Raw genomic sequence first — 12,204 nt, 5'->3', positions numbered from 1 at the left:
CAGTGCTGTGCTCCGAGTGCCCCCTGCCACCGTGAGGCCAGGTGTGGGTGCTCCTGCTGACAGCACCACTGGGCCCCCATGCACCAACATGAAGGACAGGCTCTGCGACCTGACCCAGCTGTACCTTCAGGTGACACCCGCCCCAATGCCCCTGGACTGCAACAGCAACCCGAGCCACCAGGTGAAGACAGCCAGTGAGCCCACAGCCCTGAAGGAGAAGGGTAAGCAGTGCTACGAGCGGCCCAGTTTGGGGGTGGCTTGATGATACGCTGCAGCTCAGAACCAACATGGGGACCCCCAGGGGTGTGTGAAATGCACAGCACCCTGCTCCCCACACCCTCCCCTGAGCCAGTATCTTCTCCAACTCACTCCCCTGCTGATAGCTGTCTAACCTGCTCTGTCTCTGGACCCTTCTCCTCAAAACCACCCCAGGGGTGTGGGACAGCCCTGGCTGCCCCACGTTGTTCTGCAACCCCTTACCACGGCCTGTCCAGAGGCTCCTTAAGTTCCCTGTAGGCTCTTTTTACTACCCCAGGTGAACTTTCATCAGTGCGGCGGGGGAAGGTCCTCTTCTAAGTCACAAAGGACTCCTGACTTGGGGTCTCCCACCGTTGACAGTGGCTGCCTCCAAGCCTCAGAGAGCTCAAACTGGTCCAGGCAATTTCTGAAGGTTCCTTCCAGACTTAAAGACAGAGGAGGGGCACTCCAGATGCTCAAGCATCCCTGGGAGAATGCTTATTTGCAGCGGGAAGGCTGAGCCCATCCGAGCCCCCAGAAGCACCTCATAAGGCCTGGGGCACGGCACGGGGGGCCAGTTGGGGAGCCTGTGAAGAGGCTCAGATGGGGGAGGTACACAGGTGCCAAGCTCAAGGAAGGATGGTCCTGGGCCTCAGGCTAGGGGCCCCTCCCACACCAAGCTTGGAGACTTCTCCCACGCCCCCCCTTCCCTTTCTGTAGCCGCCAGCCCCCTGAGCCCCCCATCTGAGTCCACACTGGGCCCTGAGGGCACCTCCCGCTGTCAAGCACCTGCCATTCTCACCTCCTGCTTCCCCAGGAAGGACCAGCACCCCTGTCCTGTGTCCCTGCACCTCATGCTCTCAGGGCACCCCAAGGTCCTTGAATGGCCCACCCCACTCATGTCAGACTACAAGCCCTCCACCTCCTCCTCCGTGAGCCCTGAGAACCTGGCCCACTGCGTGCATACATGCTGGGAAAGGGGAGCCGGCAGAAGGCAAGAGCTCCACAGCCACACGTGTGTGCAAGTTCAGGGCTTCTGTGCACACAGCGGCCCATGTGAGAGTAACAGGCATCACGCCTGCTCACCATGGGACCACCACACCCTGGGGCCTTGGATCTGCCATGGCCCTCTCCTCAGAGGCCACCTGCTGCTCTCCGTTGCTCTTCTGTTCTACAGGTGGCACACCCAAGAGCACTGCTCTGCCTCTGGATAGCTTGACCAACCCTGTACGACGCTCGACTTCCGTGCCCAGCTGTGCAACCTCAGGCCAGCCCAATAACCTCTCTGGGCCAGACCAGTCCTGGCAACGTGCTGTCAGTGCCCAACGGCACTGAATTTCTTCCTGGCTGAGACCAAGCCACCGGCCATCATGCACACCCACCTGGTCTTGACTTTCTTCAAGGGTCTCTCTCAGCTGTGACTGTGACAGTCTCAGGCTCTGACATTCCTGATTCATGTGTTCAAGTTCCAGCTCAAGTTTTTGGATTTGCTCACTCTGTTTTTAAAAAATCAATTTCACAAATATAAGAAATCTCCTCAGCATGTTTAATCTCATACATGTTTCACGTAGAAACTTCAGAAATGTGCAGAAAGGCAAAAATTACAACATGTAAATTACCCATCATGCCAGCAGCCTGAGGACCACACCTGACATTGTGGTGTGACCTCAGCCCCTTCTCCACACATGCATTTCTAACAGTAAGACTGCCTTAATGTCATATAGTGTGGTTTCCTCATTATATCTCAAGCATTTCCCCATGACATTATTATCTGAAAATATGATTTTTAGTGACTGCACCATAACTTATTGACTCATTCAGTTTCTTGATGATTCAAGCTGATTCCAATTGTTTTGCTATTCTGAATACCACAGCAATGAAACTACTCCAGCTAAAAGCCCTTCCATGATGCTCAGATAAAATTCTCATACGCAGAATTATGAAGTCAGAGCACACTGACATTCTTAAGGCCCTTGATATATATTTTGCCCAAATGTCCTCCAGAGAGGTCTATCAGTCTACTCTCCTCACATCAGGGTTTAACTCCTTCCTGCTATTTTCTCTAGACAGTGAGGATTTGCAAAAGCTGAAGTCTACTAATTTTCCAGGGTGCATACTTATTAAATCTCCCTCTTTATCTGCGGGGTGAGTCTAGCTCCAAACATTTTAAGGCTGCTCCTGAGGTTTCAGACGACTCACCTGTAGCTCCTCCTGCTGCCCGGCCTCCTCCAGTCTGTGTGTCAACAGCTGAATGGTGACACGGTTCTTCTCATCCTGGGCCTGGTGGATAGAGGCCTCCTCTCCTAACTGGAGGACCTTGTGACTGAGCTGGGATACTTCATCCTTGCATTTCTGACTCTGGAGCAAAATGGGTTAAAATACATGTGACAAAGTTATTTTTTTAAACTGGAAGCTCAATTCAGATCATTCCAGTGGCTCCCCACCAGGGCCAATTTTGTTCCTCAAGGAACATCTGGCTATGTGTGGAGCCAGTGCAGCGCCGGTTCTCACCATGGGGAAGAGCACGGCTCCTGGCTTCTCGTGGTGGGGGAGCCCAGCATCCTCCAACGCAGGACAGACCTGGCCCTCGACGGCCACAGCCAAGGATGGGAAACTTTGCTCCACTGGCTCAAGGAAATGAGACCCATCTGGACCGTGAGAGGTGGTTACATCATGAACATACAAACCACTGCTCTGAAGACCTTTCATATTTTTTTCATTTCTTTCATGGTTATTTCCAATTATTTTAAACTTTTAAAGGAAAAAACCTAATTGAAGTGTATGAAGCTTCTCAAAGTCTTCTATGATCTTTGTCCTTAAACACATAAACATAGCTTTCGGCCAGGGGCACGGGCAGGTGATTAAGGTGTGTATTCCACTTTCTCTGAGTGCGCTGGCGGGCAGATGGTGGGCACACAGGACATGCCCACTGGGTGGACAAGCCAACGCGCACCCCCAGGCTCTCACGGGAAAATGCCAGGGACATTCAGTGTTTGTGGCCTGGCCTCCTCCGAACTGGTTTTCAGTGCCACCAGCACCGCACACACACGCCACTGTCCCCGCGCTGTGCTAACCACCGTTTCATTATCATGTTTTTGAGGATTTGAGAAGCAGATGATGTAACCCTGAAAGTGTTTCAATGTGGATTATCTGTGCTTAGTGAGTCTACATGTTTTTCTCATGATCATTGCTCCTTCTCTCTCCGTGAACAGATTGTCCCCTCGTCCTGTCCTTAAAATCCCAGCAATGAGGGTAAAGAGGTGTTTTCAACACATCATAAGTTCGCAGCCATCGAGTCTGGGATGGAACTCTCTTGTGTTTATTACACTTTATTGTGGTTTCTCAGTTTTGATACATGTTCACCTTGTTCTCCTTGATGTTATTCAGAGCCAGAAATGGAACTTCCCTTCAGTCCATTTTCTTGTGTACCTTAATATTTTGTCTTTGTTTAGAAAGAATTTTAGACTCATACACCAGGTGCAGGGCTGTTACAGAGAACACCTGTGCACCCGCACCCAGGCGCCCCAGCTGCAGTGGTTCCCCGCATGCTTTGTGGGGATGCGCTCAGCAGGTGCATGTGCATGCACGTGTGTACACATACACAGACACAAGGCGCTTTTCTGAGCCATGGCCCTGCACTATGTGTTTCCTAAGGAAGTGAGTGTTCTCACATGACTGTCATGTAGGTCTGGCTTCAGGACACCATGCCACCCGCATCCCAGCTTTGTCAACCAGCCCAGGCATGACCCCTGGAGCACCCCTTCTGCCCCTCAGGCAGTGCCTCAATCTGGCAGGCTCTTAGCCTCCTTAAACCTGGGATGCTTCCGCAGGCTTCGTCTCATAGGACACTGAACATCTTGACAGACACGGCCCCACCCCACCTCTCCCCACCAGCAGTTCCTCATCTGGGACCGGCCTGCTGTTCCCTGTGCTTCGGCTCAGGCGCCGCCGTATGCCCCTTGGGTATCCCACCGAGGGTGTGGAGTGCCCTCTGTCTCTCCGTGTCTGTGTCCATCACCTTTTTAATTCTAACTTGTACTCATCTGGGTTTTAGTGCAGAAGACAAAATGAGATGCTAGCAGTCATCTGGTCACATGTTAAAACAAATGGATGTCTGTGCTACCGGGCCACCTGTGAATCTGAGCAGGCCTCAAGGCCCAGGGTCCAGCTGATAAGCAGCATAAGGAAAAGAAGAGCAGACTGAACAACAGTATCCAGAAACAGTTGGACAGATCCAGAATGTGGGATGGCCAGGTCTCTCCAAAGACACAGCCTTGTGGGGTGGATCAGGGCTTCCAGGTTGTAAAGACTGGAGACACATGGAGGCAGGTAGGCCATATCTTCCAAAGATGGCCTGGATGGATCTCTCAACCCATATCGCCTTCCTGGGCACTCACTCACCCGGAGGAGCAGATGTCTCTGCCTGTCCTCGCGGGATCCGAGCAAGGGTGGCACAGAATGGATTCTGAGAGCAGAAGCCTTGTGCCTGCCATGTGGTCCTCCTGTGCCCCCTTGGGATACTCCATCCAGGAGCCAAGCCCCAAGGGGAGGAGCCCCCAGACGACCTCAGCCCCAGCCTCTGGGTCACCAGCTGCCAGTCTTCCCAGCCCCAGTGACATGGAGCAGAGGCGGGCCACCTGTCCCCATACCCTATCTGAACCCCTGACCTGTGAGGTTCTGTGAGGGCAACAGAGTGGCTGTTTCTTGTCACCAGAAGAGCATCGATAGTTCAATGAGCCACCCTCAACTGTATCGTAGTTCCAAAAAATTTACCATATAAGACATTTCTGAATAGAGGGATGTAAATACGGTCGGAATACTGGATAGTGTCAGATAATTAAGTTTCTTAGGTGTTACGGTAGCACTGTGGTTAGGGAGAAGATGCCGGTGAACTATTTAGAAGCACAGTCTCACTTATCTGTCACTTACTTTCAAATGGGCTTGAAAACACACACAGACACACAGTACAGGGAGATACAAAGACAGGTATAAACTAACCAAAGTACGTACAGTATTAATTCCAACCATCTAACTAAGGTTGTAGTATGATGGCTGACCAGTGTGGGTTATGTCAACTTTTCTATGTGTGTAAAGCTTTTTATATTAAAAAGCTGAGGGAAAGAAAACAAATGGATACCTAGAATGCACTTACAAGTGTGTCCTAGAAATCAGCCCAAAAGGAAAAGGGATGACCCAGGAAAGCCCCTGATGGGTCGTTTCACAGGAAGTTGGTCTGCAGGCAAACGCAGTCTGAACTTTTCATCTTCAATCAGCCCAGGAAGGACCCTCATGAGGGAGAAGGTCCAAGCAAGACCAGCATGCACTCTCCACAGAGGCAGACACCCAGAGCCAGGCCAGATGGTCCCCGCAGCAGAATCCCCCTGGGGCCTGTGTGACACAGGCGGCACCGGGAGAGAAGAGCCGCGGGACTCCCCCTGGGGCCAGCGCGGGGCTGAGAAGCCAGACATGGCAGGTGCCCCCAACACGGCCCACCCCGAGAACGGGGCCTGCATTTGGTAAGGTGGCAGGACAGGAGATGAACACCCACTGTATCTCTGCATCCTAACGGTGAGCATACAGAACCCGAATCAGAAACATAATACTAGTTCTGGCCTCTGGTCTCCCCATTAAGAAAAAGGCCAGGTAAAGCTGAAGTTACCCTCTCTCTAGAATCCATCAGAGAACTGCTGTCACAGGGCAAACCCACACCCTGGAAACTGGTTCAAAGCTCACTGGGAGCAGGGGCCAGAGCCTGAACTGGGGTGGGGGGGTCAGGGGGGTGGGGCGTGCCCCCTAAGGATGAAGGCCAGAGCTGTACCCGGCTGGCCGGCTGATGGGTTAGCAAGTGATGGTCTCAGGGGAGCCCCCAACGTTCCTGAGACACACCAGGTGCTTGCCCTTAACATCAGAGAAAATCCCCTCAGGCCTCTAGCAGGTGGGACTAAGGAATTGCTCTGGACTGAAATGTGACCCCTCCAAATTCCTATGTTGAAGCCCTAAGCCTCCAGTAGGGCTGTGTTTGGAGATGAGGCTTTCAGGAGCTAATGAGGGTTCAGTGAGCTTCCCTGGGGAGGGTCCTAACCTGACAGGACTGTAACCTTCTGAGAAGCAGAGCACCATCTCTCCCTCTGTGTGGCCCCAGGGGAAGGGTCAGGTGAGGACGCAGCAAGCAGGGAGCTGTCTTCAAGTCAGGAAGATGGGAGAGCCAGCCAGCACCTAGTCCTGGCCTCTGGCCTCCAGAACTGCAAGACTATGTATTCCTGTTAAGTCCCGCAGCCAACCGCGTCTTGTTACGGCGCTGAGGAGACCAACACAGTGGCCATTCTGAAGGACACTCAACATAATGTTGTGTCAACATCAATAGCTTGGTTATGATATGTGTTATAGGCTGATTCCTGTCCACCCACAAGTTATATATTGAAGTTCGCACTCCCAGTATCTCAGAATATGACTTTATTTAGACACAGGGTCTTTAAATAGGTGATTAATAGAAAATGACGTCCTATGAGTGGGCCCTAATCTAACATGATAGTGTCCAATTAAGAAGAGATTAGAACATAGACTTGTAAAAAAAACAAACAAAAAAAAAACACAGACGTGTAAGAGGGAAGGCCATGTGAGGACACAGGAAGATGGCCATCTAAAGACAGGCTCAAGAAATTAACCTGCCAACCCTTGACCTTATACCTCTAACCCCAAGAACTATAAGGAAATAAATTTCTGTTGTATAGGCCACTCAGACTGTGGTATTTTGTTATGTCAGCTTTAGTGAACTAATACAGATATTACACTGCAGTTTTATGAAGTGTTACCAGTAGAGGATCCAAAGTCTTTGGGATACAGTAAAGAAGGAAAATTATGGCAATACAGGCCTACCTCAAGAAACAAGAAAACCTCAAATACAAAATCTAACCTTATAGCTAAAAGAACTAGAAAAAGAACAAACAAAACCTAAAACCAATAGAAGGAAGGAAATAATCAAGATTAGAACAAAAATAAATTATGTAGAAACTAAACAAACAAAAAACCAGTAGAACAGATCAGTGAAACCAGGAGCTGGTTCTTTGAAAAATTAATAAATTTGATAAGCTCCTGGCTAATCAAAAAGAAAAGAGAAAGGACCCAAATACATAAAATCACAAATGAGAGGAGAGATGACAATACAATTATGAAAGAATGTTATGAAAAACTCTATGCTAACAAATTGGACAGCCCAGAAGAAATGGATAAATTCCTAGAAACATATAAACTACCAAAACTGAAACAGGAAGCAACAGAAAATTTGAACAGATTGATAACCAGCAAAGAAACTGAATTAGTAATCAAAAATCTCCCAACAAACAAAAGTCCAGAACCAGATGGCTTCACAGGTAAATTCTACCAAACATTTGAAGAAGAGTTAATACCCATTCTCCTCAAACTATTCCAAAAAGTAAAAAAGGAAGGAAAATTTCTAAATTCATTCTATGAGGCCAGTATTACCTGGATACCAAAACCAGATAAAGACACCACCAAAAAAGAGAACTATAGGCCTGTTTCTCTGATGAACACAAATGCAAAGATCCTCAACAAAATACTAGCAAACTGAACCCAATAATACATTAAAATATCATTCACCACAATCAAGTGGGATTTATTTCTGGGTTGCAAGGTGGTTCAAAATTTGCAAATCAATCTACGTAACACATTACATTAATATAAGAAAGGATAAGAACCACGTGATCATTTTATTTTAATTTTTTAAAAGATTTTATTTATTCATGAGAGACAGAGAGAGAGAGAGAGAGGCAGAGACATAGGCAGAGGGAGAAGCAGGTTCCATGTAGGGAGCCCAATGTGGGACTCAATCCTGGGACTCCAGGATCATGCCCTGAGCTGAAGGCAGGCACTTAACAGCTGAGCCACCCAGGCATCCCCCACATGATCATTTTAATAGATACAGAAAAAGCATTTGACAAATTGCAACAGCCATTCATGATTAAAAACCCTCAACAAAGTAGGTTTACAGGGAACGTACCCCAACATAATAAAGGCCATAGATGAAAAACCCACAGCTAGCATCATCCTCAATGAGGGAAACTGAGAGCTTTTTCCCTAAGGTCAGGACCAAGATAGGGATGTCCATTCTTACCAGTGTCATTCAACATAGCACTAGAATTCCTAGCCATAGAAATCAGACAAGAAAGGGCACCTGAGTGGCTCAATCGGTTAAGCATCTGCCTTTGGCTCAGATCACAATCCCAGGGTCCTGAGATGGAGGCCCACATCAGGCTTCCTGCTCAGCAGGGAATCTGGTTCTCCCTTCTGTGCATGCTCACTCACTCTCTCGCACTCTCTCTCTCTCAAATAAATAAATGAATAAATAAAATCTTTTTTAAAAAGTCAAGAAAAAGAAATGAAAGATATCTTAATTGGCAAGGAAGAGGTAAAACTTTCATTATTTGTAGTTAACATGATACTATATATGGAAACCCTAAAAGATTCTACCAAAAACTGCTAGAACTGATAAATGAATTCAGGAAAGTTGAAGGATACAAAACCAACATTCAGAAATCTGTTGCATTTCTATACATTAATAATGAAGCAGCAGAGAGAGACATTAAGGAATCATCCCATTTATAATTACACCAAAAAAAAAATAAGACCCCTAGGAATAAACCCAACCAAAGAAGTAAAAGACCTGTATCTGAAAACTATAAAACACGGATGAAAAAAAAACTGAAGATGACAAAGAAATGGAGACATTCCATGGTCATGGATCGGAAGAACAAATATTGTTAAAAATGTCTATATTGCCCAAAGCAATCTGTCGATCCCTATCAAAATGCCAACAGCATTTTTTTATAAGAAAATACCAATCCTAAAATTTGTATGGAATCACAAAAGACCTTGAATAGCCAAAGTAACTTTGAAAAAGAATAGCTGGAAATAAGGCGACCCGACCCGGTGGCTCAGCAGTTTGGCCCCACCTTCAGCCCAGGGCGTGATCCTGGAGACCCGGGATAGAGTCCTGCGTCATGCTTCCTGCATGGAGCCTGCTTCTCCCTCTGCCTGTGTCTCTGCCTCTCTCTGTGTCTCTCATGAATAAATAAATAAAATCTTAAAAAAAAAAAAAAAAAGAAAAGCTGGAAATATCACAATTCAAGACTCCAAGTTATATTACAAAGCTGTAGTAATCAAAACACTATAGTATTGGTACAAAAATAGACACGTAGATCAATGGGACAGAATAGAAAACCCAGAAATAAACCCACAATTATATGGTCAATTAATTTCCCACAAAGCAGGAAAGAATATCCAATGGGAAAAAGTCTCTTTAACAAACGGCATTGGGAAAACTGGACAGCTACATGCAAAAGAATGAAACTGGACCACTTTCTTTCACCATACACAAAATTATACTCAAAGTGGATTAAAGACCTAAATGTGAGACCTGAAGCCACAAAAGTCCTAGAGGAGAGCACAAGCAGTAATGTTTCTGACATTGGCTATAGCAACTTCTTTCTAGATAGGTCTCCTGAGGCATGGAAATATATGCAAAAATAAACTACTAGGATTACATCCAAATAAACAGCTTCTGCAGAGTGAAGGAAACGGTCAACAAAACTAAAATGCAGCCTATGGAATGGGAGAAGATATCTGCAAATCACATATCAGATAAAAGGTTAGTATTCAAAATATAAAGAACTTATAAAACTCAACACTCAAAAAACCAGATATTCCAATTTAAAAATGGCAGACCACATGAATAGACATTTTTCTAAAGAAGACATCTAGGTGGCTGACACATGAAAAAAAACACTCATCATCAGGGAAATACAAATCAAAACTATGAGATACCACCTCACACCTGTCAGAATAGCTAAAATCAAAACACAAGGAACATCAAGTGTGGCAAGGATATGGAGAAAGGAGTACTCCTCATGTACTGTTGGTGAGGATGCACATTCTTCCAAAAATTTTTTGGATGTTCTTTAAAAAGTTAAAAATAGAACTACTCTATGATCCAGTAGTCACCCTACTAGGTATTTACCCACAGAATACAAAAATATTAATCCAAAGGCATACATACACCCCAATGTTTATAGCGGCATTATCTACAATAGCTACATTATGGAAACAGTTCAAGTGTCCATCAACTGATAAATGGATAAAGAAGATGTGAGATATAAATAAAATATTGTTTGGTCATAAAAGAGAAAGAAATCTTGCCATTTGCAATGACATGGATGGAGCCAGAAAGTATAATGCTAAGCAAAATAACTCAATCAGAGAAAGACAAATACCATATGATTTCACTCTTATGTGGAATTTAAAAAATAAATGAGTATTGGGGGAAAAAAGAGAGGTGCAAATCTAGAAGCTCTCAACTACAGAGAGTAAACTCATGACTACCAGAGGGAAGGTGGGCAGGGGGATGGAAATAGGCAATGGGGACTAAGGATTTCCCCTGTCGTGATAAGCACTGGGTGATGTATGGAAGTACAATCACTATACTGTGCACCTGAAACTAATATAGTACTGTGTGTTAACTAAGTGAAATTAAAGTTAAAATAAAAACTTTTAAAAAATGTTACCATTGCAGGAAACTGGTCAAAGCATTTAAAGACTTACTCTATATTTCTTACAACTATATGAGTCTCCAACAATCAATAACATATCAATTAAAAAAAGAATTTAAAAGAAACAAGAATGATGTATCATCCCAGCTTGTGTGTTTTCTTCTTAATAATTCATCCAAAAGCCAGTAAATGAGACTAAGTATGAAAAGCATCTGTATATGGGGGCAAAGAGAGGACCAGTGTGGGGTTAGCGCTGAAACAGAGTGAGAAGGGTGTTTCTGCATGGGGTAAAGGGAGATTAATCAACAGTAAGTAGATCTCCTGAAGATAGAAACCAGACTTCTCACTGCTGGAGATATGAGTTACAAACATGGAAGAGGAGAAACTAGGATCATCCTTATGATATTAGGTGGGAATTGCATACATGGGGTTTGAATTCATGATTTTCAGTAGAGAGATACATAAATAAATATTAATGAAACCATATGCATGTCAGTGTGTATGTATAACAACATATACTTAGCTCTATCCACTGACTGTGCCAGGAAGTCGATGCCCCAGTAGCAGTGGGCACTCCTGGTGCTCAGGTCTTGGCCTCTAAACACCATTCTATATTAAAGGTGACCAGGAGCTCCTTGGGGAAGTAGCTGATTACAGAACTGAGGCAGGGAAAGTATCAGATGAACCTGGAATATCTGGGATACCAGAAAATAAGGGAAATGCTCAAAAAATGATCAGGATCTGGTCTGGAGGACCAAGAAACCACTGTGAAGGGACTCTCATTGGCCAGCTCTGGGACAATTTGAGCACAAGAATAAATACTGATGGTAATGTATTAACCCACTGAATAAAACAGGAACTTAGGATAGTAACATGATGATGGAATGAATAAATAAGCGAACAGAAGAGAAAGCTCTTCTTTACACTAGAATACCAATAAATATAAAAGGAATGGTGATATTAGTTACCAGCTGCCACCATTACAGCAAGAAACAAAGGATGCTAAAACAAGGAGCTGAGAGTTCAACAGGAAACAGGGTATTTACCTAATGCCAAAGTATCTACCCACACAATACTCACCAGTTACAAAGGGAAAAGTAACCTTATTGTAAAGAAGCCTAGTCAGCACCACCTAACCAGGAATCCAAGCCAGCATCACTAGGAATGGGACAAATCATGCCCAAGAGGCATTATCTAAAGGGAACAAAGCTAATTGGGGGGCTTCCTACAAAATAACTGCTTGTAATCTTCAAAACTGCCTATTCCTAAAAACCAAGGACTGACTGAAGGGGCCATGTAATTCTGAAGGTGAGGGGACAGGTAGCAAAGCTCAGTGGGGTGCGGGCTCAGACAGCACTTCTGCATTCACGTTATTGTCCTGACTCTGAGCCAGGGAAGGGGCTGA

At 45.6% G+C, this 12,204-nt stretch overlaps 2 protein-coding genes across 9 annotated transcripts in view; one reads left to right on the top strand and one right to left on the bottom strand.

Annotated features, from left to right (window-relative positions):
* The window catches only part of GINS1 (GINS complex subunit 1), a 41,147-nt gene extending 37,494 nt beyond the window's left edge, over positions 1-3,653 (top strand). For both annotated transcript variants that reach the window (XR_012015247.1, XR_012015246.1), the window contains 2 exons: positions 131-221; positions 1,415-3,653. The gene's annotated coding sequence lies outside the window, so the exon portion shown is untranslated. The remainder of the gene's footprint in view (positions 1-130; positions 222-1,414) is intronic.
* NINL (ninein like) overlaps positions 1-12,204 on the bottom strand; it is a 138,094-nt gene that overhangs the window by 7,529 nt on the left and 118,361 nt on the right. For all 7 annotated transcript variants that reach the window (XR_012015245.1, XM_072793586.1, XM_072793590.1 and 4 more), the window contains 2 exons: positions 2,437-2,595; positions 1,620-1,733 (listed from right to left, as the gene is read on the bottom strand). Coding sequence is in view for 6 of the 7 variants with exons in the window: in XM_072793586.1 (XP_072649687.1) it covers positions 1,620-1,733; positions 2,437-2,595 (273 nt within the window). In the remaining variant the exon portion in view is untranslated. The remainder of the gene's footprint in view (positions 1-1,619; positions 1,734-2,436; positions 2,596-12,204) is intronic.

The sequence above is a fragment of the Canis lupus genome, chromosome 22 (genome assembly GCF_048164855.1).
Source record: "Canis lupus baileyi chromosome 22, mCanLup2.hap1, whole genome shotgun sequence".
Lineage (NCBI taxonomy): Eukaryota > Metazoa > Chordata > Mammalia > Carnivora > Canidae > Canis > Canis lupus.
The sequence above is the reverse complement of the archived record's forward strand: the minus strand, read 5'-3'. Positions and strand labels throughout refer to the sequence as shown.